This window comes from Gossypium hirsutum, chromosome A08 (genome assembly GCF_007990345.1).
Source record: "Gossypium hirsutum isolate 1008001.06 chromosome A08, Gossypium_hirsutum_v2.1, whole genome shotgun sequence".
NCBI lineage: Eukaryota > Viridiplantae > Streptophyta > Magnoliopsida > Malvales > Malvaceae > Gossypium > Gossypium hirsutum.
In genome coordinates, this window is record NC_053431.1 from 9,863,493 (window position 1) to 9,890,410 (window position 26,918).

General features: G+C 32.5%; 2 protein-coding genes and 1 non-coding gene across 3 annotated transcripts; 1 reads left to right on the forward strand and 2 right to left on the reverse strand.

The window, feature by feature from the left end:
• Nucleotides 1-6,407: 6,407 nt before the first annotated feature.
• Nucleotides 6,408-7,560, reverse strand: LOC107952431 (transcriptional regulator SUPERMAN). The gene has a single exon (XM_016887686.2). The coding sequence runs from the start codon at nucleotides 7,232-7,234 to the stop codon at nucleotides 6,719-6,721; it is 516 nt and encodes a 171-aa protein (XP_016743175.1). The 5' UTR covers nucleotides 7,235-7,560; the 3' UTR covers nucleotides 6,408-6,718.
• A 7,890-nt stretch (nucleotides 7,561-15,450) lies between these two features.
• Nucleotides 15,451-15,557, reverse strand: LOC121205805 (small nucleolar RNA R71). The gene has a single exon (XR_005900879.1). It is a non-coding gene; the product is annotated as a small nucleolar RNA R71 (small nucleolar RNA).
• A 6,635-nt stretch (nucleotides 15,558-22,192) lies between these two features.
• On the forward strand, nucleotides 22,193-25,253 carry LOC107894538 (F-box/kelch-repeat protein OR23). Its single transcript, XM_016819825.2, has 2 exons — nucleotides 22,193-23,366; nucleotides 24,755-25,253. The coding sequence occupies exons 1-2, from the start codon at nucleotides 22,399-22,401 to the stop codon at nucleotides 25,044-25,046; spliced, it is 1,260 nt and encodes a 419-aa protein (XP_016675314.2). The 5' UTR covers nucleotides 22,193-22,398; the 3' UTR covers nucleotides 25,047-25,253.
• Nucleotides 25,254-26,918: the final 1,665 nt, after the last annotated feature.

Genomic DNA, 26,918 nt, shown 5'->3' on the forward strand with positions numbered 1-26,918 from the left:
ATCTTATTTTAGTATCGATACTGTTTTGGTATTCTATTTTGTAAAACTTTAGAATATAAGTTCAATGGTACCGATACCCTTAAAGTATCAATACTCTGGTATCAAGTATCAATACTTTATTCCTGTATCAATACCAAATTGACATTCGATGTTTGAAAATTTAGCTGAAAATGGAAAGTACTGATACATTTACTTAAGGTATCGATACCTTACTGCCAAAAATACCAAAACTCTCCTATTTTGGTCCTTTTCCATTCCTAAACCATATATTTCCTTAAAACCCTTCACAAAACAATCTAAAACATAACATATAACCATCCTTCTAAACATCTAACCAATATGCCACAATTGACACGAATTCACATCACACCTATTTATGCCATTTGATGTACTTAACCACTCATTTTTTCAATTAAATTCATGACCAATTTTGCAACTATTGATATCAAACATTCATATTATACCACATTACTCAACTTGTGCACAAATACCATTTTCCACTTACATTATAAGTTCAATAATAAGTAAAGTTTCAAATCAAACTTGGCATTTCAATATAACATGACAACTCTAAGTACATGACATGTATAATCGATTTTAAACGATAAAAAATCTACTGAATCAGGAGATGGATAATGTGATCTCTTCGACGATCCGATCATCACATTCCACAAGTCAAAATCTATAGGAAAAGAAATGCAACAGGGTAAGCATTTTGGAATGCTTAGTAAACTTATATGTATACAAACAATTAACTTACCTCATTTAACAAATACATAGGTTAAACTAATGTGTATAATCAAATTTACCTAGCACATCAAAACATAATCACAACAAGGTGAGCTGATTCACATTCAATTATGTAACATATCAAGTACAAGCATAACATTTCATATCTTCTAAATCCAATTTAACCTCAACTCAATCATATGTATATACTCAACTTTTCATTAAATTCTCTACTTTAATACATTTGATCAATAAGCACATTACATGTTGTTCAATGTCCATATTTCGTATATTGTAAGTTACCCAATGAAACACTGTAAAAGAACTCGTATACACTTGTACTAATCACACATGATGCTCGTCTGAGCTGAACATATCCATTTGTGTCAGGTTAATCGTTTAGGCTAAACCTTTTATCGACACATCAAATAGCCTAGTCAGGGTTGTATATACATGAAAGGTTGCTTGTTTGGGTTAAACTTATAAAACGACATCAAGTTACTCGTCTAAGCTAAACCTGTGTCACATGTATCTTCGAGTTCGCAACAAATGCTGGATCTCGAAATCATCAAAAATCAACATGTAAATATATGTACGATACATTTGCGAAGTTTTATCAAGGTAATTTCCATAATGTAAGTTCATGTTTTCTTTTTTTCAATTTAATCCCAATCTCACTCTTTAGTACTGATTTGCATACAATTCAAAGTTCACTAGAGCTTATGCGTATTCATAATATGATATACATAAGGATCAAATAATAATTATACCATATGAACTTACCTAGCAAAAATAGAAACCGATAAAGTGTCAGGGACTATTCCACAATTTTTTCCTTTTCCGCGATTATCCTTCAATTGGTTTAAATCTTGATCTATATCATAATTCAATTAAATTATCAAAACCAAAAATCAATTAACAGCCTACCATAGTTATGTATCAATTCAATTTCATCTATCAAATATTTTCTCAAGTTTTGGATTTTGTTAAATTTAATCCCTAAAATCAAAATTGTCATAACTTTCAAATTTGAGCTTCTATTTCGAAACTGATCTCAATTTCATACTTTTAAAAACCTCTAATATGAATAATTATAGAAATTTCATGTCAATTTCAAAGTATTTACATTTTAGTCTCTATGACCAAAATCAACAATTTTCACTTTACAAATTAGTCATTTTTCATATTTAAGCTTGAAATCTAACTACTTAACACTCAAAATTCAAGCATTAATCAATGAAATTTTTTTGAAACTTTAACAGTTTTAAAAAATAGCATACAGGTTTGCTTAATTGAGCTACTACAATCTTAAAAACATAAAATTTATGAAAAATAGCTTCCAAAAACTTACCATGCAAAATATCAAAACTCTGAACTTCAAAAATGGCTTCCAAGCCTTCCCTTTTTTTTTCCTTTTTGATGGTGAAGAAAGAAGAAACACGGAAAAGATGATAAACTTATGTTTTATTTTACTACTTTGAACATATTTTAATAATTTAATTAAAGTTAACACATAAATCACTTAAATTTAAGATATTAACCGTCCACCATATTAAAAATGGCCTAATTGCCATATTATCCCTTGGTTGATTTTTATTTAACCTTTTTAACTAATAAAAATTTATAGTGATTAACTTTTACATTTTTACGATTTAGTTCTTGTACCTTAATTAGCTATTCGTTCAACAAAATTATTGGATCAAAATTCAATATAACATTATAATTGACTCGTAATATTATTATATAATAGCATTTACGGACTTAAAAATCTAAAAATAGGGTTTCGAAACCTTCGTTTCCAGCACCACTAAAAAACGAGCTATTACAACAGGTGATAAGACGAAGTTGCAAAATTTGTCGGAGTACAAACGAAGTTGTGTGTAGTTGACTGCAAACTTGTTTCAAAAGGCTTGAGTGATGACAAGCTCAAAAGTTTCTATCATCAGTTTGGCGGAGTGAAAGTTGGTGTTGAGGGGGAGTGTTGAATATCAACACCAACTTATTGAAAAATATATTTTGTCAATGTTTATATTGTAAAAAGTTTAACTTTGGTGAGTACTCTTTAGGTACTAAGTTTAGTCTTAAGTTTTATTTAAGTAGGGGAATGAATCCCACATTATTTAGGAATAAAAAAGCAAAGGATTGTGAGTTCATATAAAAACTCATATCTCCCATTGCTTAGAAAAAACAAAAGTGGTGAGCTGATTCACATTCAATTATGTAACATATCAAGTACAAGCATAACATTTCATATCTTCTAAATCCAATTTAACCTCAACTCAATCATATGTATATACTCAACTTTTCATTAAATTCTCTACTTTAATACATTTGATCAATAAGCACATTACATGTTGTTCAATGTCCATATTTCGTATATTGTAAGTTACCCAATGAAACACTGTAAAAGAACTCGTATACACTTGTACTAATCACACATGATGCTCGTCTGAGCTGAACATATCCATTTGTGTCAGGTTACTCGTTTAGGCTAAACCTTTTATCGACACATCAAATAGCCTAGTCAGGGTTGTATATACATGAAAGGTTGCTTGTTTGGGTTAAACTTATAAAACGACATCAAGTTACTCGTCTAAGCTAAACCTGTGTCACATGTATCTTCGAGTTCGCAACAAATGCTGGATCTCGGAATCATCAAAAATCAACATGTAAATATATGTACGATACATTTGCGAAGTTTTATCAAGGTAATTTCCATCATGTAAATTCATGGTTTTTTTTCAATTTAATCCCAATCTCACTCTTTAGTACTAATTTGCATACAATTCAAAGTTCACTAGAGCTTACGCGTATTCATAATATGATATACATAAGGATCAAATAATAATTATACCATATGAACTTACCTAGCAAAAACAGAAACTGATAAAGTGTCAAGGACTAATCGACAATTTTTCCCTTTTCTACAGTTATCCTTCGATTGGTTTAAATCTTGATCTATATCATAATTCAATTAAATTATCAAAACCAAAAATCAATAAACAGCCTACTATAGTTATGTATCAGTTCAATTTCATCTATCGAATATTTCCTCAAGTTTTGGATTTTACTAAATTTAATCCCTAAAATCAAAATTGTCATAACTTTCAAATTTGAGCTTCGATTTCGAAACTGATCTCAATTTCATACTTTTAAAAACCTCTAATATGAATAATTATAGAAATTTCATGTCAATTTCAAAGTATTTACACTTTAGTCTCTATGACCAAAATCAACAATTTTCACTTTACAAATTAGTCATTTTTCATATCTAAGCTTGAAATCTAACTATTTAACACTCAAACTTCAAGCATGAATCAATGAAAACATTTTGAAACTTTAAAAATTTTAAAAAATAACATACGGGTTAGCTTAATTAAGCTACTACAATCTTAAAAACGTAAAATTTATGAAAAATAGCTTCCAAAAACTTACCATGCAAAATAGCAAAGCTTTGAACTTCAAAAATTGCTTCCAAGCTTTTCCTTTTTTTTCTTTTTTGACGGTGAAGAAAGAAGAAACAAGGAAAAGATGATAAACTTATGTTTTATTTTACTACTTTGAACATATTTTAATAATTTAATTAAAGTTAACACATAAATCACTTAAATTTAAGATATTAACCGTCCACCATATTAAAAATGGCCTAATTGCCATATTAGCCCTTGGTTGATTGTTATTTAACCTTTTTAACTAATAAAAATTTATAGTGATTAACTTTTACATTTTTACGATTTAGTTCTTGTACCTTAATTAGCTATTCGTTCAACAAAATTATTGGATCAAAATTCAATATAACACTATAATTGACTCGTAAATATTATTATATAATAGCATTTACGGACTCAAAAATCTAAAAACAAGGTTTCGAAACCTTCGTTTCCAGCACCACTAAAAAACGAGCTATTACAACAGGTGATAAGACGAAGTTGCAAAATTTGTCGGAGTACAAATGAAGTTGTGTGTAGTTGACTGCAAACTTGTTTCAAATGGCTTGAGTGATGACAAGCTCAAAAGTTTCTATCATCAGTTTGGCATAGTGAAAGTTGGTGTTGAGGGGGAGTGTTGAATATCAACCCCAACTTATTGAAAAATATATTTTGTCGATGTTTATATTGTAAAAAGCTTAACTTTGGTGAGTACTCTTTAGGTACTAAGTTTAGTCTTAAGTTTTATTTAAGTAGGGGAATGAATCCCACATTATTTAGGAATAAAAAAGCAAGGGATTGTGAGTTCATATAAAAACTCATATCCCCCATTGCTTAGAAAAACAAAAGCAGTAAGACTTTAGGTCTATATAAAGACTTATGTAGTAAATGATAAGTGCATCAAACCAAAATTGAGTCTTCTATTTAGTTTTTTAAATTATTCTATTTTCTTATTTTGGAGTTTCAAGAGTGTAGCTAAATTTTAGTTTAATATTATCGTGGGCCTGGGTATTATACAAGGAAATCTTTTCTTACTCTTTTTTTGAGAATAGCATGGAATGCACATGTATATATGATATTGGAGAGAAAGAAACAAGAGACACTTTAAATGGCATCAAGCTAGTGAAATGATCATTGTAAATAGTATTAGAGATATAGTGAGAAAGAAGATTATGGGGAAAAATATAAATAGGGACAGTAAACATGTGATTTTGTATTGATTAGAGAATAATTGAGTGATCTACTATTTAACCGCTACTGTTTTTGTTTGTAGCAACTCATTGTTTCTTTTGGATAATATAAAGAAATACTTATCCACAAAATTCGACCTAATAAGGTTACACAAATGGAGAAGTTATAGCCCCGATTTGTGTAACAAAATCAATTTATGTATGCTTTTGCTGGGTGCATTGCCTTTCTCTTAGCTTGTAGCATGACAATTTTTGCCTATCTTATTAAAAATTTTATTGCCGAAAAAAGAATTAATGTATATAATATTTCATCAAATCCAATTTATAAAAATCCATTCTAAAAACAATATTTATGCAATATTAAATTTTGGTTTGAATTGATTAGGTTTGCTGCAATTGACTTGGATTTCATGCTGCTAATTGCCTGTGCTGCTCTTGTCAAGTCATGCATGCTGTAGTGTGCTGTTTTACTTGATATAATTTGAAGTTTGATCGAGGAAAAAAAAATCCTCAACGTAAGGGAACTGTTTGTTTTTCGTCTGGACGAATAACGACGAAAGGGGAGTGTATAATATATAGTAAAAAGTTTTGAAATGAAAGGCATTTTTCTAGATGGGTCCGGCACTCAAACCTAGGTTTTAATTTGAGTGAAGCTGAAAGAAAAAACCCTAAATGCTTGAACCAGGAACCTAATTCAAAACCCTAGTGAGAGAAATCCCATCAAAATTTCCCTACCAAGCTTGTAATTTAGACATCAAAGTTGTATTTAGTTAAAAAAATCCAATTGCTTATCACCAAACCATTCACTTGGGTGTTCAAATTAGCCTAAAAGGAAAATGTACATTGCAAATTTGATATCTATAACATCTATTTGAAGCAAGAGATTTTTCCATATTCAACCAAATTTACATGAATTGGGGCAAAGCCTGATTGATCGCTTTTTTGTCCACTGTTTTTATTGTTCCGTTTTAATTCTTCTGTAAAAAGAAATTAGGGTTTCCTGTGGAAATTCAGAAACGATACAAATTGGGAAATAGCTGACAATTATAGAATTCAATAAGCAAGCTCCATTTCTACTAATAATTAATTTCACATGAAAATATTTCAAGTTTGAAACTTCACTTAAACATGACGACTGTGCAAAAGATCACATAAGAAAGAACATCTTACAGAATCCATCTTGCGGGCCTTCCATCTTTGAACTTTGAAGTATATATTAGGCATAAAAATAACCCCCTTTTCCTTCTTCTTTATGTAAGTAATGATTCTTCTTATTTCGTGTGCTTTCTAAAGAATATATCCACAACTGCTGTACATTGAGAAACTTCTTTATTATAAGTATTTAATATAGAATATATAGTGATATATATACTAGGGATCATGACCTAATCGAAGCTCCAAGTCTAATTCATCTTCTTTATCATTATATCCATCAGCCTTCTTGTTTTCATGATCATCTTCGCCAAACGGATTCCGATGCTTTGAATTGTCTACAAACAGTTGAGCCGTGTGCGGGGGTAGCCTAAAACCCCAACCTGAAACTGGAAGAAAAGCTTGATAACTTACATGTACCTCAGGAGCAATGGAGTAATGCGGCTGATAGCTTTGGATTGGCGGATAGGAATAAGGTCTAAAACTTGGGTAATTCTTATCATCAGCTTTGTTGCCTGAAAGTGAAACTATAGGAACCGAGCTAGGCCTGCTCTTGACTCTATCTTTCCTGTGGATGTTCATATGCCCACCTAAGGCTTGTGCTGTGGAAAACCCTCTCTTGCAAAACACACACTCGTAGGACCGACGACCGGTGCGCATATCATCGATGCTTTGCTCTGATTTATCAGTCTCTTCACTCGAGCTCTTTGAATCTTCAAGATGGTTGGCTTCCATGGAAATTCTTAACTAAGACTCAAATTCTCACCAGGAAATTTATCACTTCTTGGAGATTAAGGGTTTATCATTATAATTGGAAGGAAGTACATGAGGAGAAAAAGTCAGACAAGGGACATGAGTTGTGTGAAGAAATGTTGGGAGAGACAAAAGTCTTATAGACATTTGCAGGCAGATCAGCTTTGGTTGATAGCCGGCTGAGGTTAGTGGATATCCATCTCTAGTTGGCAGTAATTGGTATATTTTATCTGCTATTTGTCTGCCATTTTTAAGCTCTCTCTTGTTGCTTTCATCTAACTTTTTCCTTAAAAGTAGACTCCCTTTTGTCACCTCTCTCTTCCCCTTTGCATGTATTTTCACTCATATATATTAAATTTAAGTGAGAATTTATGTGTATATACACACACAAGACACTTTTGATGCATTGGAATATATAGTCTTTTGGGAAACTCTAAATGAACCTTTGATTGTAAGCAGAGAGAGGCTCTACAGATGTGTCAATCAGTCCATGGTTATAAAATATATAGGCTCTTCAATTAATGATAAATGCGTATATTTACACACTATATAATTGAAATTAAGGCTAATGATCACACTGGTAAGGAAAGGTGCAGGAACCTTCCTGCAGAATATATAATGATTGAGGAGAAAATAGTGTATATCTTTGTACTTGGCACTTGTCATTAAGTAAAACCTTTCTTTTCCACCATAGTTAATGGAAAACACATCATCTTTTTGTCACAATCAGATTCATGATTGACTATAATGATCCTTTATTAGATTTAATTGATCATTACAATTTGATTACTATTACTAATTAGTGTTTGCTTGGGAAAGTTGTGATTGTTGTGTCACATTAATAGAAACATCTTATCACAGTTTTGGTTTAGTCACCTTAAGGAAAATCCAGCAATTAATAAATCTGCTAATTAATCTGCCATCCATGTATGTTATCGATGTTAATCTTAAACGATATATATTTAACTAAGTTTTATCATACATATTATCAAAAGGTCTGGCGTACGCATGCACTCTTGGTTTTATTTCTATGGCCGCTATTTGTTTTAGGTATCAAGACCAAACTGAACTTGAGTCACTTTTCTTCTCCTTCCCAGGGTTGTAGTAAGTGTGTAATGGTCAGTTAAGTTAAAAAGACTTAAAAAAAAAAAACTGATCTTAACGGAAAGTACTAATAATTGAATCTATTCGTTTAAATATATGTACTTTTTTTTAATTTAAATTTTAGTTCTTATATTTTGATTTTGAAACATTGAATTTTTGTATTTTTTTATTTAAAAATGTTGGTCCCTCAGTTTAATTTTGGCGTTAAACTTAACAATGCCAAGAGTAAAATAACTTTTATAGCTCTCAACATTTACATTTTTTTGTCAATTTGGTCATTATCCTTTAAAAGTTACATAAAAAGTATATTTTTTTCATTTTTTAAATAAAACATAATATATATATACAAACTCTTTAAAGTTTAAAAAATAAAAATGATTTTGAAAAATATAAAATAATTCCAAAATTCAATGTTATCTACACGGGACTGGACCAAGAATCGATTGGGTTATCAATCTTGTGAGAGGTAAAAAATCAATTGATCCACGAATGACTGGTTGAACCGATTTCAAACAGGTCTAACAAATTGGTTACCAAAACGATTGGTTCGACCTGTTCAAAGTAAATAAATTATTACAAAATTAAAAATATTAAAAAATTATAAAAATTAATTCAACTACTTTTCATCCCGGTTCAACTAGTCCATACCGGTTTGTTGTTCAACCAGTTCTTTTTTTTTAAAAAAATTTGAATCTTTTTAGCCTTCAACATTTACAATTTTTTATCAATTTGGTCCATACCCTTTAAAAGTACATATTTTTTTAACAAAAAAAATCTTATTTTAAACATAAATTTAAAAATTATAACTTTTAAAATTTTTAAAAATATGAAAAATAAAAAATATTTAAAATTCAAAAATAAAAATAATTATTTAAAATAATTTTAAAATAATAAAATTCTAAAATACAATGTTATCTAAACCAGACCGAATCGATTGGACCAAGAACCAACTAGGGTATCAGTCCATGAGAGGTAAAAAAATTGTTGACCAACGAACCAGTACTAACTGGTTGAATCGGACTAAAAACCCAATTGAATTGATTTTTATAATTTTTAACATTTTTTTTAATTTTTTTAATAATTTATTTACCTTGAACCAGCCAAACCAATCATTTTGGGAACTAATTGGTCAGATTAGTTCAACATCGTTCAATTGATTTTGTTTGCTCGATTCAACCAATTTGTTCCAATTCGTGGTTCAACCAATTTTTTTACCTCTCATCAAATCAATTCCCCAGCCAGTTCCCAGTCCAACTAGTTGGTTCAGTCCACTTTAGATAGCATTGAATTTTGAATTTTTTTATACTTTTAAAATCATTTTTTTCTTTTTGAATTTTAAAGAGTTTTATTTTTCATATTTTTTTAAAAAATAATATATATTTTTAAATTTTATTTAAAATATGAAAAAAATTTAATTTTTAAACTTTTATGTGCTTTCAAAGGGTAAGGACCAAATTGACAAAAAATGTAAATGTTGAGGGCTAAAAAAGTTATTTTACATTTGACACTGTTAACTTTAATGACAAAATTAGATGAGAGATCAAGATTTTTAAATAAAAAAGGATAGAGACTCAACGTCTCAAAATTAAAGTATAGGTTCTAAACTTTAAATTTCAAAAAGAGTAAAAAGACTTTTGGCATATTTAAACCAATCTATTTAATGTCCATTTTAATGGACAAAAAGATTGATTTTGGACTTTTTAGTTAGACCTGTTTATAAGTTGGGCCAAACTGTGACTTGATTTAAAAAAAAATATTGGCCCAAGTCCCACCATGACCCACCCAAATAACACATTTCTTTATTTTTTAAAAAATATATTTTTATATTAATATTATATAATTTTATTAGAACTTTCTTTGTCATACTTTGAAGATATAAAGTATGTTGCAACATGCTTTTTTGTCTAGTTTTGCATCTAGATTTAAATTGTTTTCTTATCATGTGTGTTGAATGTTCCTGACTTGTAAGATATTCATTTAGTGATATTTATTATGAATTTTATGCAACAAAATAAGAGTTTTTGTAAAAGGAAACTAGAATAAGAGATTTGAGAGTCCTCAAAATATGAATTTTATGATCTCGTCCCTTTTGTGATTATCTTTTAATTAGGATGAGAAGATATTTCAAGAGTTTATTTGGAAAGAGATTATAATCGAATTATGGAGGATTATTTTATAAGTTTTTTTTAGAGATTTACTAAAGTACTTATCAACTCTCTGCACCCAAGCTACATGTCTATAAAGGAAGAGTTTATTCTTCCATATTGTGTGGAATTGAGCTAAGTATTTTGTGATCATTAATTTGTTTATTTAAAACACTTTCTTTATGTGTTTTTTGAGAGCTAATTGTGCTCAACTTTAAGTATGTTTATTGGCCTTCTATAGAGAGGTTTGGGTTGAGCGTAAGCTAAGTGTACATATATTTGTGGTTGCAATTATCTTTATGGCTTGAGTAGGTCAAGAAAATTTGTACTATTGAAGTTTGTATAATGGACTCGTTCTCTGAGTAAGGCTCTGCAAAGCTAGGTTTTTTAATTTAATTGCTTCAGCAAATTCCAAATCTTTATTTTTATTTTATCTTATTGTATTATTTTTTTTGTCGCAACTATTAGACAGAACTTATATTACAACATCGGGTGAGTCTACAAACTAAACCAAGTTGTTTATCAAACTTAATAAACTATTAATTGGTATCAGAGCTACACACTAACTATATTTGATGAGATCTTAAAGTTTGGTAAGCTATGAGGGCCATGAGAAAAGGAAACTCTACTACTATACCACCTATGTTAATTGATGTTGCAAATTACACCTATTAGAAAGTAAGAATGAGGGCATTTGTGAAATTCATTGATGAGAGAGCTTGGATAGCTATAGAGGATGGTTGAACAAAGTAGAAAAAAACTGATAAAGTGGATTGTATCACTAAAGGTAAAAAGCAACTACATCACTGATTTGCCACGAATTACAGTATTATTTACATCTCTTTTTACGCGTAATTGTAGCTTGTTTAATAGTAAATCAAATCAACTTAGTATATATCTATGGTTTAATGCTTGAAGTAGTGATTTATGTTTTTTAGTAGTTTTTATTACATCTTAGATATCTAAATAAGGTTATGTGGTCTTGTAGGACAAATCGAGAGCTAAATATGTATATTTGAGCTGAAATTGTTGCTTAAGTTGTGACACTGAAGATAGAAGAAAAAATAAGTGTTGGAGCAAAACTGTCTACTATGTTGTGACATGCCCTCTGCTTTGTCGTGACACTGAACTATGTTGCAACACTACAGGCCTATATTGCAACACGGCTTTTGCGCGGCCCAAAAATCCCTATACGTGACAATTGCGTTTTTAGGGAAATTAAAAGTATTTTTCCTAATCGAACCTTAAGAACTTCAAGGATAGTTTAGGCATTTTAATATTTCGATAAATGCCATTGTAACTAGACTAGACACATAATTTTAGGGAGATAAAAATTATTCTTAGGTTTTTATTTCGTTCTTAGTTTTTTACTTAGTTTATTTTATATTCGTGTTATTGGAAGATAATATTCCAACGTTAGACGATTGTAAGTGGAGATTGCTTCGGGGCCACATTTTTACATTGATGAAATCCATAAGCATCTTTTTCCTTTATTCTATTTTATATTTATTTCTTTAATATTGTTAATTGAATGTTTGTATAAATATTAGAATCAATTTATGCTTTATACATATTTCGCATGTTTCAACTGTATTAACCTAATTAATTGATTGACAGGTGGAGTTTAATTTGGATTGGTTGGATCTAGTTGAGTGCAATTAAACCCTAAGATTGACGACCCTAGGAAGTCATTTAGGTAGGAATTAACCTGATGTTGGTATTGCCTACCAAGCATCACTTAGTAGGCCAGTGGTTAGGGAAGTGGAAACACGAAAATTTACACACTTTTTCATGCCCTTTTTAATTTAAATTCATGTAGTTTCGATAAAATTCCTGTCGGAAAATAATTAATTTTTATAAAATAATTAAAGTGTACTTAAAATATGAAAATTTTTAATTTTAATTAATTTTATAATTAATTTTGATGAATTTTGGTTATTTTTGACAGATTTACACAAAGGGTGAAAAATGGCTCAGTAGACACTGCTAGAAGTACAAAACTGAGAAGCAATTTGAAGTATCAAGGTGAATTAATTTTCAGCCTAAGACGGTCCAAAATTAGGGGTGAGCGTTCGATCGAATTGAACCAAATTGAATGAAAAAATTTTTGAGTTAATCGAGTTGACGAATCATATTTTATCATCCTAATTTGATTTGAAATTTTCTCGAATCGAGTCGAGTGAGATGAAATTCGAATCGAATCAAATCGAATATATTTGTTCGAGTTAAATTTTAAAAAATAATTTTGGGTCCTTATAACCACTGTCACCTATCGTAATAAAATTTGTCCACCTTAACTAAAATTTTTATTAACTTTCATCACCTCATAATTTATTTATTAATTTTTTATATACGGGTTAGCTTCTTTTCTTGCTTAGTTGTTTCAATTATCTTCAGAATCTTGTCACTATGTATTTTGGAATTAAAAAATATATTAAATGGAAAAATGTGATTTTGGGGGGAAAATGAGAAAGGGTAAAAGTTTTGAAGGAAAGTAAAAAGGTTTGAGAGTTTGGGGTAAAAATGTAAAATATTATAGTTTAATATTCGAATTATTCGAGTTATTCAAATTCGAAAACTCAACTCGATTCGAACTCGAAATTCAAAAAAAATTCGAGTTGAATCGAATAACTCGATTAACTCGAATAAATCTATTCGTTTAACTTGAAATTCAAAAAATTTTTTCGATTTTTTCGAGTCGAATCGAGTTTTGCTCACCCCTATCCAAAATTATGTGTATTAATTCATAATATAATTAATTTTAATTTAAATCCAATTTAATTTGGGTTAATAAATTAGTATTAATAAATTATGAAAAGTAGTCCAGTTAAGCTGAACCGAGTGAACCGAACCGACCAAGTAATGGACAGCCCAAAACTGCCCCATGTGCTAACCCAAATCAGCTTATTGGCTGAATATTTAGCTTGCAAAGAGGCCCTTAAAGACTTGTTCAAATAGCATTCAAACCCCTCCACAAATGGTGGCTTTCTAGATTTGCCCCAAGCTTAATTTAGCAAGTTTGAAATCATCAAACTTGCCACATGTGTGGTCGGCCAAGGGAAGGCTCTTTGGCTGCCAATTTTTGCTATTTTTAGCAGCCCTCTTTAGCTATAAAAATCCCCTTAAGCTGATCATTTGAAACACATCCCAAGCATTTACATTTTTCTCTTCTCTCCACTTTCTCTCTTCTTTTCCATTCAAAATTCTCTTGCTCTCTTGCGATTTCTCCTCTTGGAAAAGGGGCATTCGTCAGCCATTTGGAGCAGCAATTAAGTGTTCATAGTAGCCTTGGTTGACGAGGACAACGGAGAAGGAAGAAAGAAGCAAACGAGTCAAGCCACGAAAAAACAACGGATTTGATTCTTGCTCCCTATCTCTTTAATTTTTGTTGTTATTATGATGAACATATCTATAAATATTTATGTTGTTGGAATGATTAATTTAATCAATTTAGCTTGAATGTAATTATTATTAGGTTGATTGCGTTTCGTTGCTAAAATTGTTGAAATTGTGTTTATATTGTTATAGGCTTCGGTAAGATGCTTAGTTAAGTAAAATCATGACTAAGTTACTCTTACATTACAATTGTGAGGTAGCTAATAAATTAGTTATTAGTACTTAATCAATGCATGTTTAATCATTTAAGGTAGCTGAAGGTTAAATTAGCAACGGAATTGCCTTGCATAACTTGCAAGATTATTGTGATTAAACTGTTTCGAGGTAGGGATACCTTGTTACCTCATATAGTCTTTTATGTGCTTATTAGATTTAATTAATCGTTTGAATTAACATAGGGATATGTACAAGAGATTATTTCTATTTAATAAGTATGTATGTGCAATAACATATTTGCCTATTAAGATTTGTTTAATCAGTTGAATTGACATAGGGATATAGTCAATAGATGAATGGATTTTGGTAGGTGAGTATGTTCATAAGTTAGCAAATTACTGAGTTGCCGTGAATTTATTCGTAACAATATAAACATGAGTTTAATAATTCTAAGTTAAGAAATGTAATTAATCTAACACAATTATGTCATCTTGATTAAACTCGTATTTTGAAATTATGCATTTGAGATTTATTTATTTAGTTTAAAGTCTTAGTTCATAATCACCCTCTTCAAACGAAATATTTTTTTTTCACCAAAGTGTTTTAAATAGCATTGATAAATAATTTTTTTCATAGTCCCTGTGGGTACGATAACTCGACATTTACTTGTCACTTTATTACTTGTTGCGATTGTGTACACTTGCACATTTCCGTCGTTCCAAGTTTTTGGCGCCGTTGCTGGAGACTGTTTTAAAAAGTCATTATTTGTGAATTTGTTAGTTTTGCATTTTGGTTTATTTTTCTATTCAAATTTTAACTTATTTAATTTTTCTGTGATTATTTCAGGTGTTTATGAGTATTGACTGAATTGTTAATTTACTCCCTGTAGACCCTGAGATTGAACGAACTTTTCGATGGCGAATAAGACAAGCAAGTCAGAGAAGGACCGAAAAGATGAACTTCGAAAATTCGAATCAAGGAAACGGAGCAAACCCTGCTCAAAATCCTATCCTTATTGTTGATGATAGGGGTAAAGCTTTAAGACAGTATGCAGTGCCAGTGTTTAATGATCTTAATCCGGGTATTAGGAGACCCGAAATTGAGGCATAACAGTTTGAGCTAAAGCCAATCATTATCTAGATGCTTCAGACAGTGGGTCAATTCAGTGGAATGCCTACCGAATATCCTCACCTACACTTAAGACTGTTTATGGAGGTGAGCGATTCTTTCAAGTTAGCTGGAGTACCCGAAAATGCATTACGATTAAAGCTATTCCCGTATTCACCAAGGGAGAGAGCTCGAGCCTGGTTGAACTCATTACCAACAAATTCAATTTCCACATGGCAAGAGTTAGCAGAAAGATTCCTTATGAAGTATTTTCCTCCTAGCAAGAATGCTAAGTTGAGAAATGAGATCACTGCCTTCCAAAAAATGGATGATGAGTCCTTGTATGAGGCATGAGAAAGGTACAAAGAATTATTACGAAAGTGCACTCATCACGGAATCCCACATTGCATCCAACTTGAGACATTTTATAATGGTCTCAATTCCCATACGAGGATGGTAGTAGACGCTTCTGCTAATGGTGCTCTCATTTTTAAGTCTTATAATTAGGCTTATAAAATCATTGAGAGGATTGCTAGCAACAATTATCAATGGCCAACCAATCGAGCAACGTCAGGAAGACGAGTTGCTAGAATACATGAAGTATACGCACTTACTTTACTCACATATCAGGTATCATCAATATCCTCAATGTTAAAAATTTTACTACTAATGGGTCTAATAGTTTTGCAGCACAGCCACCAAATCAATTTGAAAATATAGCTTGTGTCTGTTGTGGGGAAGGAAATTTATTTGAAAAATGTCTATTGAACCCAGAATTCGTATATTAATGGGTAACCAAAATCAAAATCGAGGAAGGCAATGACTGCAATCCAATTTCTATAACCCATCATGGCGAAACCACTCGAATTTTTCCTAGAGTAACTAGGGGGATGGAACAGTAATACTTATGCCCAACCTAGATCGACCCAGCCACTTAGTTTTCCCTAATAAATTCAGAAAACAACCCAAGCTGAACCATCCAATGGCTTAGAAAATTTGTTGAAGGCATACATGGCCAAGAATAATGCCTTAATCTAAAGCCAAGCAACTACATTGAAAAACCTGGAAAACTAAATGGGCCAGCTTGCAACTGAACTCAGAAATTGGCCACAAGGTGCTTTACGTAGTGATACAGAGAATCCGAGGAATCCAGGGAAAGAGTATTGTAAAGCATTGACATTGAGGAGCAGAAAAACATTAGATCCTAACACCGTTGAAGTTCAAAAGGAGCCAGCTGATGCTTAAGACTCAGAGGACGTTCAACCGAGTATTAAAATTCCAGTTTCATAAGAACCAGGATCTGCAAAATTTGACAAGGTAACTTCTGAACCAGCTAATTCTGATCAACTAACAACTCTGTTAGATGCAGAATTACCATAGAAGACGAATCAACCAGTTCCAGTAAAGAAACCTCCACCACTACCCTCAAAGACTTCAGAAGCGGAAGCAGGAAATTCAATTCAAGAAGTTCCTAGACGTACTCAAGCAACTTCATATCAACATCCCGTTGGTTGAAACACTTGAAAAAATGCCAAACTACGTCAAATTCATGAAGGATATCTTGTCTAAAAAATGAAGGCTTGGAGAATTTGAGACGGTAACCCGAACGAAGGAATGCAGTGTATATCTTCAAGACAAACTACCCCCAAAATTGAAGGATCCTAGATGTTTTACCATACCTTGCAATATTGGAGCAACATATTGTGGTAAGGCACTACGTGACTTGGGTGCAAGTATCAACTTGATGCTCATGTCAATATTTAGGAAGTTAGGGATAGGTGAACTTAGACCTACTACGGTTACACTTCAATTAGCAGATCGATCCTTAGCTCATCCAGAAGGAAAAATCGAGGACATATTGGTACATGTAGACAAATTTATCTTTCATGTTGACTTTGTGATTCTAGACTTTGAAGTAGACAAAGAAGTGCCAATCATTCTAGGAAGACCATTCTTAGCAACCAAAATGACCCTTATTGATGTGCAGAAGGGCGAGCTTACTATGCGTGTTCAGTATAACTAGGTAACATTTAATGTTTTTAAGTCTATACGATTTCCTGACACAATTGATGATTGTTTTGCAGTGTCCGATTTAGAGGATTTAATCGTGGAGAAGGAACTCAACTATGTTGAGGATCCACTAGAACAAATTTTGACATCAAATCCTCTAAATGATGAAGAGGAGGATGGATACTTAGTTTTGTTAGAAGCTAATCAAAGGGAATTTAATTTGCAATCCCGCTTTGAATCTTTGGAGTTAGAGAATATGGATTATGCCCAACCAAAAGCGGTAATCGAGAGCCACCTAAATTAGAACTCAAGGTACTTCCTTTACATTGAAAATATGTTTATTTAGGTAACTCTTCTACTCTTCCTGTGATTGTTTCAGCAGAATTAACTACTGAGCAAGAAGAGAAACTCATCTTGGTATTGAAACAATTCAAGAAGGCTATCTGATAGACCATAGCTGATATTCGCAGAATTAGTCCATCTGTAATGGTTTAATTTCTATTTTGGTCTTTTGTTAATTAAAAATCTATAGCGATAAGATTTTTACAATTTAGTCCATGTACCTTAATTAAACAATTAATAGATAAAAATAAAGGACCAAAGTCTAATAAAATTTTATACCAACTCCGTAAATATTTATTTTTAATATTTACTGGCCTGGTCTACAAAAATGGAGTTTTGAAACCACTTTTTTCGATACCATTGAAAATTAGGCTATTACAAGAAGACTTTCAGGGAATGAGTGATAGTGATAGTGGAGAAAAGTTGAAACACGACTCAAGGCAACAACGATTACTTTGATTAGAGAACTCATTAGTAACTACAATTGTTGCCGCCACGAGTCGTATTTTAGCTTGTTTCCATCGTCATTGTACTCCCTCTTGAAAGTCTTCTTGTCACCACCTCTGACATAAATTCTGGACAATGAGGTTAAGGATACTACTTTGATGGAGAAAAAGAATAAGTTGATTATACTGGTGAGCCCCATTTTTCCCTATGATTATGATCTCAAACTTATGTTTGGGGTTTATAAAGTATTCTTTTCCGATGGCATGAAACTTGAACTTGTGACCGCATAACCACCGCCAACTGGAGGCTCGAGTTATACTTGAATCTGTGATTGCATAACCACCATCAACTAGGAGCCCTAGTTATACTTGAACCCATGACCGTATAACCACTGTGAACTGGAAGCTCGAGTTGCAATGTAACATCTTCTAAGGTGATGGTGCACTCCCCACATGAGAAATGAAATGTGTAAGTCTTCGAGCGCTATTGCATCACCGTAACTCAAACATACCTTAAAACTATCACAATTTCTCCCTAAACCACAAACATAAATAAATTTATCCCTAAATTTCCAACACCCAAAACACAAAAAAAATCAGAAAGACAAATGCTTCTTGCTAGTTTCTGTTTCTTTCTCCAAAATCGGCCTATTTCCCTAAATTTAGGAAAAAACCAACTTAGTTTCCTCATTATTTTTCAAAATTGGCCTTTTTACCTAATTAACCAAAAAAAATTTATATAAAACTTTAAAATAATTCTATAATTTAGATAATTACTCACAAAATTTAAATATTTTAATTTAGGGTTAAATATAAAATTGGTACCCGAACTTGTTCACTTCTCCCAGATTGGTACCTATGGTTTTTTTTGTCTCAGATTGGCACTCGAACTTTTTTTCTAGTTTGGTGCCTGAGACTAACGGTGTTAATTTTTTCCTAACGTGGCAACGCTAACCAATCGTGTGCCGCCACGTGGCATCCTTTTTATAATTCCTTTTTTATTTTTTATTTTCCCTCCTCTTCCCTTTTTATTTTCTTTTCTTATTTTTCGTTTTCTAGGCCTTTTTTTACTTCATCTTTCTTGCAGTAAAAAACCCTTAAATTTTCCCTCACTTTCTCACCATCCAATCACCACCAAAATCCTCATTTTTGCTATATTTATAAATATGTGTTATCACTATATAGTATTAAAAATTTCAAGATAAAAAGTAATGAAATGTAAAAACGAAGAAACCAGTGGAGTTTAATTCATTTAAAAACTTTCCCTTGAAATATGAACCATTATCATTTTTCTTTTAGGTTTCATATTCTTGTAATGAACTGCCTCTCTTCAAGTTTTCATCTGTCACCAATGCATGCCCATTTACTTCTAAATTAAACACCTTCAAACGTAAATTTAAAGGAAACTAATCAATCAATGCCATATTTTAAAAATTTTGGGTAACGAGTAAAGAACCTTTTTTGTTATTTCTACAAATTTGTTGACTGCATACCCCTTCAAAACATCAAACAGAGTAAATTACATCAAATAGAAAATGAGTGGGAGTTATGAATAGACAAGTGAACAAGAATCATTACAAAACCCATCAATCCATAATAACATAAAATCAAACAAGAAGAAAATGACTTCTCCCTTGGACTTGGACTGGCTCACTTGAAAGAAATGTACGAATGCAGCTCTAAAGAGCGGTCTTCATCTTGTGCGAAAGACTCATCCGAGAAAAGTCAAAGAAAAGGTCTGACAGAGCAGCACCTTCGAGCAGTACCCTCTACTTCAGTTGATTTGAAGAAGAGTTGGCTTCTGACTGTAATCTATCAACATATCGAGATTCAGATGTGATGAGGAGAAGCTATAGTCCAAGATGATTCAACGGTGGTGGGTCGGTTCGACATCGGAGAGAAGTGGTAGTGAAGCGACAACTAGGGGCTTTAAAAACAAAAATAAAGTAGAAAAAAATAGGAGAAGTGGGAGAGAGAAAGGAAAGGTGGATCGTTTGGTGCTTCTTCGATCAGTGACGGCTCAAAGGAAATAAAAGAGCAGGAGGAAAAAGTTGACTGGAAAACAAACGTCGGTGACAACGTCAAAGTGTGATTGTGGTGCATGTTGACGACAACTAGGGTTAGGAAAAAAGTGGAGAAGAAGAAGAAGAAAAAGAAGAAGAAAAGAAAAAAATAAAATGGAAGTGGGAAAGAATAAAAGAAAAGGGAAAAACGGGTTAAGGAAATAATAAAAAGAAAAAAGAAGTGACATATTGATCATCATGATGCCATTATGTCACATGTCACAATTTCATTTTGTCACTTGTTTCTAACTTGGCGATGTTAAAAAAAAATACTAAATTAGTGGACATAAAAAAATTCAGGTGTCAACTTTGGACAAAAAAAATCATATGTATTAATATAAGATAAATAGATAAATTCAAATACTAATTTTATATTGGGTAAATTACACCAACAGTCACCTAACTTTGGGGTGGCTGACAAAACAGTCACCTAGGTTTCATTTTAATCACTTAACTTTCGAAAAGTTACAAAATAGTCCTTTTTGCCGTTTTCCGTCACAGACGTCACGGCAAAGTGATGTGGTAAGTGACGGCGTCATTGCTGTCAAAAAATCATCCAGTTGGCCGGTGACTCACTTTAATAGCCCCCCCAGCATCATTTTAAGGCTAGAGAAAAAGAAAAAGAAAGAGGAGGAGGAGGAAAAGAAGAAAAAGAAGAAGAAGAAGAAGAAGAAGAAGAAGAAGAAAAATTACTAGCTTCGGGAAATGGGTTAGACGATTGTAGAAAGGGACGACACGAGCCATAAAGAGAATAGTTACCTGAAGTGAGACGATGAAAAGGAGCAGCCATAGAAATGAAAAAGGTTGAAGATGAAGAGAGGTGGAGGAGTTGTTTGTTTTTTTAGGAGAGTATATAGCGGCGCTGCTAGAGTTTGGAGGCATTAAGACAGTACTAAGCTCATTTTCGCAGCCTCAACGCCTACGATTGCCACAAGAAATTCTTGAACAATTATGGTAAAGTTTCCTTAATCGAGTTTCTTATTACAGTTACTGCTTTTTTTTCACTTTAGAAAATATTTGCATTTCCTTAATTTGTGTTACTCGTCAAAAATACTTCATGTGCTACTTTATTGCTTAGTTAATTGGAAATGGACATGAAAGGAATTATGCAAATAGTGAGTGTTGTACTTGTTATAGGGCTGCTCAGCCTGTTGAAGAGCATTCTCCATTACAAAGTATGTAAAGCAGGCAAAAAGTTTGATGCAGAGTCGAGGCTTTGGTAATGGGAACACCCGATAAAAGATTAGCTAATATCTTAGAAACCCCCTTTTATTAGGAATCTTTCTTGCATTACAATTCAGTTGACTGAGCTAATATCTAATTTCTTGGGCATATAGTACCAATGTTGCTGCTTTTGGTGTATAAGACGCTACTGTACAAAGAAACCTCCAAATGATCCATTGACTTGATGAGAAATCCTTCTCTAGCTATGGGGGAGAAACAGATTCAAAGACATTGGTAGGTCGTGCTTGTGAATGCAGAAGAATTAGATGAGTTCTCGAACAACCGCAGACATCTCCTTCAAGCCATTGGTACTGCAGACAGTTCCATAGTTTTTAGTAGTCCAAAGTTGCAGTTCCAGAATACCCGTAGTAAGAGTTAATATTGGGAGGATTGGCGACCGACTTTCGTGTTTCTAAAATTGTTGTTCCCTTCATTGATAGTATTTATGTTGTCTTGTTTGTGTTCTTTGTAAATGGCAAAGGCCTGCCTGTTTGTTTGTAAGCAGCTGTATCATTGTGTTGGTAAAACAACTGTAAACCTATCTTGTTCTTTTTTGTTCAATGAGCTTATGTACTTAATTTACGTGAAAAGGGCAGATTCAGTAACTGTTCTTCTTCTTCTTCTTCTGTTAAAAGGTTTTTTTAAGTTTTTTTTTAACTTTTTTCATCCAACATGGCAAGTTAACTGGCCACATCAACTAGTTAACTTGCCACATCAGCTGTTCTGTTAACACACTAACAGAAACTGTTAGTCAGTGACTGTTTCGTCACTTTTTTATAACGTTAGTGACTGTTTTGTTATTTTTCAAAACTTAAGTGACTGAAATAAAACTTAGGTGACTATTTTGTCAGCTACTTTAAAGTTAGGTGACTGTTGGTGCAATTTACCCTTTTATATTTAATCCTTTAATTTATTTATCTACTTCTTGAACTTATTACAATTTAGATACTTGCGTGCGATATCGTCTTGTACGTGTCAAGGAAGTGTAGCATATAGGAGCTGTTACTTTCCTGCATCTATGGAAAATAATTTTTTAATAAGGTAAAAGTAAATCAAAGGTACAAGCTGTAGCAGCTGCTTGCTGGGAAATTAATCGATTTTAGTTTCTGGAACTGAAACTCAATTGTCGCAGAGGGGAATATTAAAAATAAAATATGCCAATTCCTCCATCAACAGCATCCACGCTTCTTCACCAGATCGATCAAGACCAAGCCCTAATCCCCGGCCTTCCAAACGACGTTGCTGCCCTTATCCTTTCCTTCCTCCCATACTCCCACCACTGCCGCCTCAAGCCCACCTGCAAGCCCTGGTACATCTTCCTCTCGTCCAAAACTCTCCTCTCCCTCCGCCGTCACCATCGCCGCCGCTCCCTCTCTCACCTCCTCTGCATCTTCCCCGAGGATCCTCACATCTCTTCCCCTTTCCTCTTCGACCCCCAACACCTGGCCTGGCGCCCGCTCCCTCCCCTGCCTTGCAATCCCCACGAGTACGGCCTCTGCAATTTCACTTCCGTCTCTCTCGGCCCCCACATCTACGTCCTCGGCGGTTCCCTCTTCGACACCCGCTCTTTCCCTCTAGACCGTCCTTCTCCTTCTTCATCCGCTTTTCGTTATAACTTCCTTACTTCCTCTTGGGATCGCCTCGCTCCCATGCTTTCCCCACGCGGGAGCTTCGCCTGTGCTGCGATTCCCAGCGCTGACCAAATCATCGTAGCCGGGGGTGGCTCCCGCCACACCTTGTTTAGGGCTGCTGGGAGTAGGATATGTTCGGTGGAGAGGTACGACGTGGAAAGAGATGAGTGGGAAGCATTAGACGGATTGCCTAGGTTTCGAGCTGGTTGCGTGGGGTTTGCGGTTAGAGAAGGTGGGGAAGAAAGGGAGTTTTGGGTGATGGGAGGCTATGGAGATTCCAGGACTGTCTCGGGAGTTTTTCCAGTGGACGAGTATTATAAGGATGCTTTGGTGATGGAATTGAAGGGAAATGGTGGTGGGAAATGGAGGGAACTTGGGGATATGTGGGGGGCAGGGGAGACTCCTAGGTTTGGGAAAATCGTTATGGTGGAGGATGAAGATGGGGGTAGTCCTCCTGCTATTTTCATGCTTGATGATAATGATATCCTCAGGTAAATTACACTTCTTTTTCCTAGATAACAACAATTATGTAGGTAACATCGAATTTATTGTTTTCTTGGAAAAATTAATTGTGGAATTCTAGCATGTTTGCAAAGTTGCTTTTAACTGAGGATATTAGAGATAGTATTATAAGGTTGCCAAGTGTATCAATGAGTTGATAGTTTTGCTAGGATTAAACATTGTTGTCACTTGTGAGTACTAAAAATCTTGTTTCGGTTTCTACTATGTGGTCGGGGAGCTGTATTCTTATATCAAAGTTTGATGCATTACATCTGTCAGTAATGAAAGCATCGTTATCAACTAAATTCAAATATTGAAACAAATTGCACATTGTGTTTCCATTGGTATCCAACTATATATTGCAACAACATAGCCCAAAACATTGATTCGTTATGTGTTTTTTTTTTGTTTTTTTTTTCTTTTTGGTGGTAATGATTAGAACCATCCTTCCCTTCAAATGTACTTGTCAAGTTAGTATATTTCACTTTAATCACTGGTACTTGTTTGATTAGTTACTAGATCCTATCGACTATTTAATTGATTCGTGTACTGAACAACTTGAGTGAGGATGTGACCGACCATCTGGTTTGCTAGATTTGATGTTTTAAATTCGTATGCATTATTCAGCAGTGAAAATCACAGCCAGTTCAAATATTGATTATTTTTGTATCTATAGACGGATGCAGATAATGGCTAGTCCAAATCTTTTGGAGTGTTCTGTTCAGTTTTAACTTGGCTAGAATTTACAATATTTTGATAGCAGAACTTCATAACTTCGTGTGTTTTGTGAGGAAAAAATATAAGCTGTATGCATCAAGATTTTAAAACTCTGTAAACTTCTAATGGTCTTACAAACTATATTTTATAATTGTGATGCTACTGCCATAATTTATTAATATTATCATTAAAAAGGAAGGGAAAAAAAAACTTTTTCCCACTTGGCAGGTCCGCATTTGATACCTAGAATCCTGTCTTCTTCACAGATTTTATCAATGTATTTCTCCCTAACCGCTTGCTAGGTCTTGGTTACTTGAGAGAATAAGCTTACATTTCAGCATTTCCTTGACGTAGACGCATGTGAGCTCGTTTTAGCCTAATTACCAGTTTCAGATAATTGTCTTATCTCTTCTGTTAGAAAGCTGATAAATCTCCTATGGCATTTGCCTCTTTTTGATAGGTTTTATTTACTTAGATGCTTGTATTGAACTGTATGATTCCCTCTCCCATCAACAACAATTGCATTTTATATAAACATTCTCTGCAATTTTAGTTTCCCTTTTGGATGTTCTTTTTTGAAGGAAAGACAGAATTTGAAGTTTTTTGCCTTTATGTTCTTCTTGGGTAAAATGGCAGTCATTTTTGCTTTATCTATGTGCAGATACGACATGGCTTCAAATCGTTGGCAAAAGGAATGCAGTGTTCCAAGGAGAGCTCCTTGTAAGAGTTCTTATGGTTTAGTTGTCCTGAACGAGGAGTTACATGTAATGACAATTGTAAATGGAATTGATTCAACTGAAACTCGACGGTCACGACAGCAGAAAAGGGCGGGGACATTGTTCATGCAGATATATCATCCTAGGAAGAAGACCTGGAGGTGCCTTGTCACAAAGCCACCATTCCGGCAACCATTGGATTTCAGTACTACAGTTATGTGCCCAATTCAACTGTAAATGTAAGAAAATCCCCTGCTTATTGCAGTTAATCACACGTAAATAATCTGGCCATTCATATATTATGTCTGTTGATACTTCTGGTTCTTTATTTGTATTGTGCAGTCTGTATGATATATGGTTTATCGAAATATAATATGTAAATGCCTCATGGATAGAAGAAACAATAGCTTACGCAATTGAACTACTATAATCTACGTTTTGTCATGTTACTTGTGTTCTATTCTTGCTTTTTCATTTCAAACATCAATCTCATATTACCTGGAGGCTAGAACCATAACTATGGAAGTTTTATCCTTCATCATTATTCATATAGATTGTATGAAGGATCCAGTATATATCCTGTAAAAGCTATAATAATTAGATAGTTTCAGTTTTTGATAGTTCTTCTAGCTCAATTTGAGGTCTAAAATCTGCTAGAATAAACATAATGAAATCCCCAAGGTAAAGTTAGAGAGGTAACTAAAAGTTTGACATTCTAATATAGCTAATCAATCAATGCAAACTGTTGTTTACGTCTTTGAGCAGCAGTCGTTTATGGAGTTTCTACTGATTAAATGTTAATTAAAATTATTTATATTCATTAGATTTTAAAATTTTTGCATTAATCCCATTTGTTTATCACTTGTCTTAGAAATGCTTGTATTCTGCCCCAAGTGATCACAGTTAATGGTTACATGACATGACGTTTGGTTTTAGAAAAAGAACGTAAATACAAGGAAAGGTGGCTTACATTTAACTATTATTTTTTTAGAAAAAGAATAAAATCATTTTTTAATTAATTTTTTTTAAGGTGTGACAACTTACGTGTTCTTCTTTATAAAATGACATTATTTGTCATATTAACAAATAATTTAAAATTCATAAAATTATAAAAATTTTAAAAAATATATAAAGTTTATGTGGATTGTTATGTAAGCTGTTGTGATTAAAATTTTTACTTTTTAGTTAATATTTTTATTAAAAAAACCAATTTAGCTCTTTTTAAAGATTAATGGTTAAATTTAATTTTTTTAAAGATTGAAGGGTAAATTTAATTAAAAAAAAAGTGTCAAATTGACAAAATATGTTAACACTAAGTAATAAATTTGTCATTATGTTTACATATTAAAAGTTGATTGAGTTAGTGTCATTTATCAATTGAATTTTAGTTTAGTTAAATAAAAAAAAAACCAAAAGCTCTTTTTTTCTACCATGTAAGAAATGTTATTTGGAGAATATTTTTTTTTTTTTTGTATTTTAATAAATTTAGAAAAATAAATACACATAATACGTTAGGTTTGATTTTTATATCCAAATTATTATGCTTTTTAATAAATTAACTTTATCCGTTTAATCAAAGTCATATTTGATTTTTATAAATTTTTATAATTTTGTTATATAAATGTTTTTATTCACGGTTTCATAATCTAATCTAAATTATATCATTATAAAGTAATGAAAATTATATCATTATGGAAAAATAATTATTGAAACAAATAATGGTTAGTCATTTTTAATTAATATGATTGTATGATATAATTCAAATGAAAAGTGATATAATTCAAATGAAAAGTATATGCATTCAGTGAAATCAATACATGATTTATGTCCATTTTTTAATCTATAAAAGATAAAATTTTCAGAAATTCTTAATTATCACTTTCAATAATTTCTAAGAATGTGAAATTACAATAATGAATCAAGGCTTCGTAGCAGTAAACATCCAATCAACAGGATAGACTATAGATGCTTTAACTACCCAATCAGCAACCCTATATGAATGAAATCATGAACGTGAAGCATGAATTATAGCATCAACTTCCCATGGAAGCTTAGACATTGGTACATCTTTTGACTCCAAAACCCAAGTGGCAGGGATAGCTGCGGCTT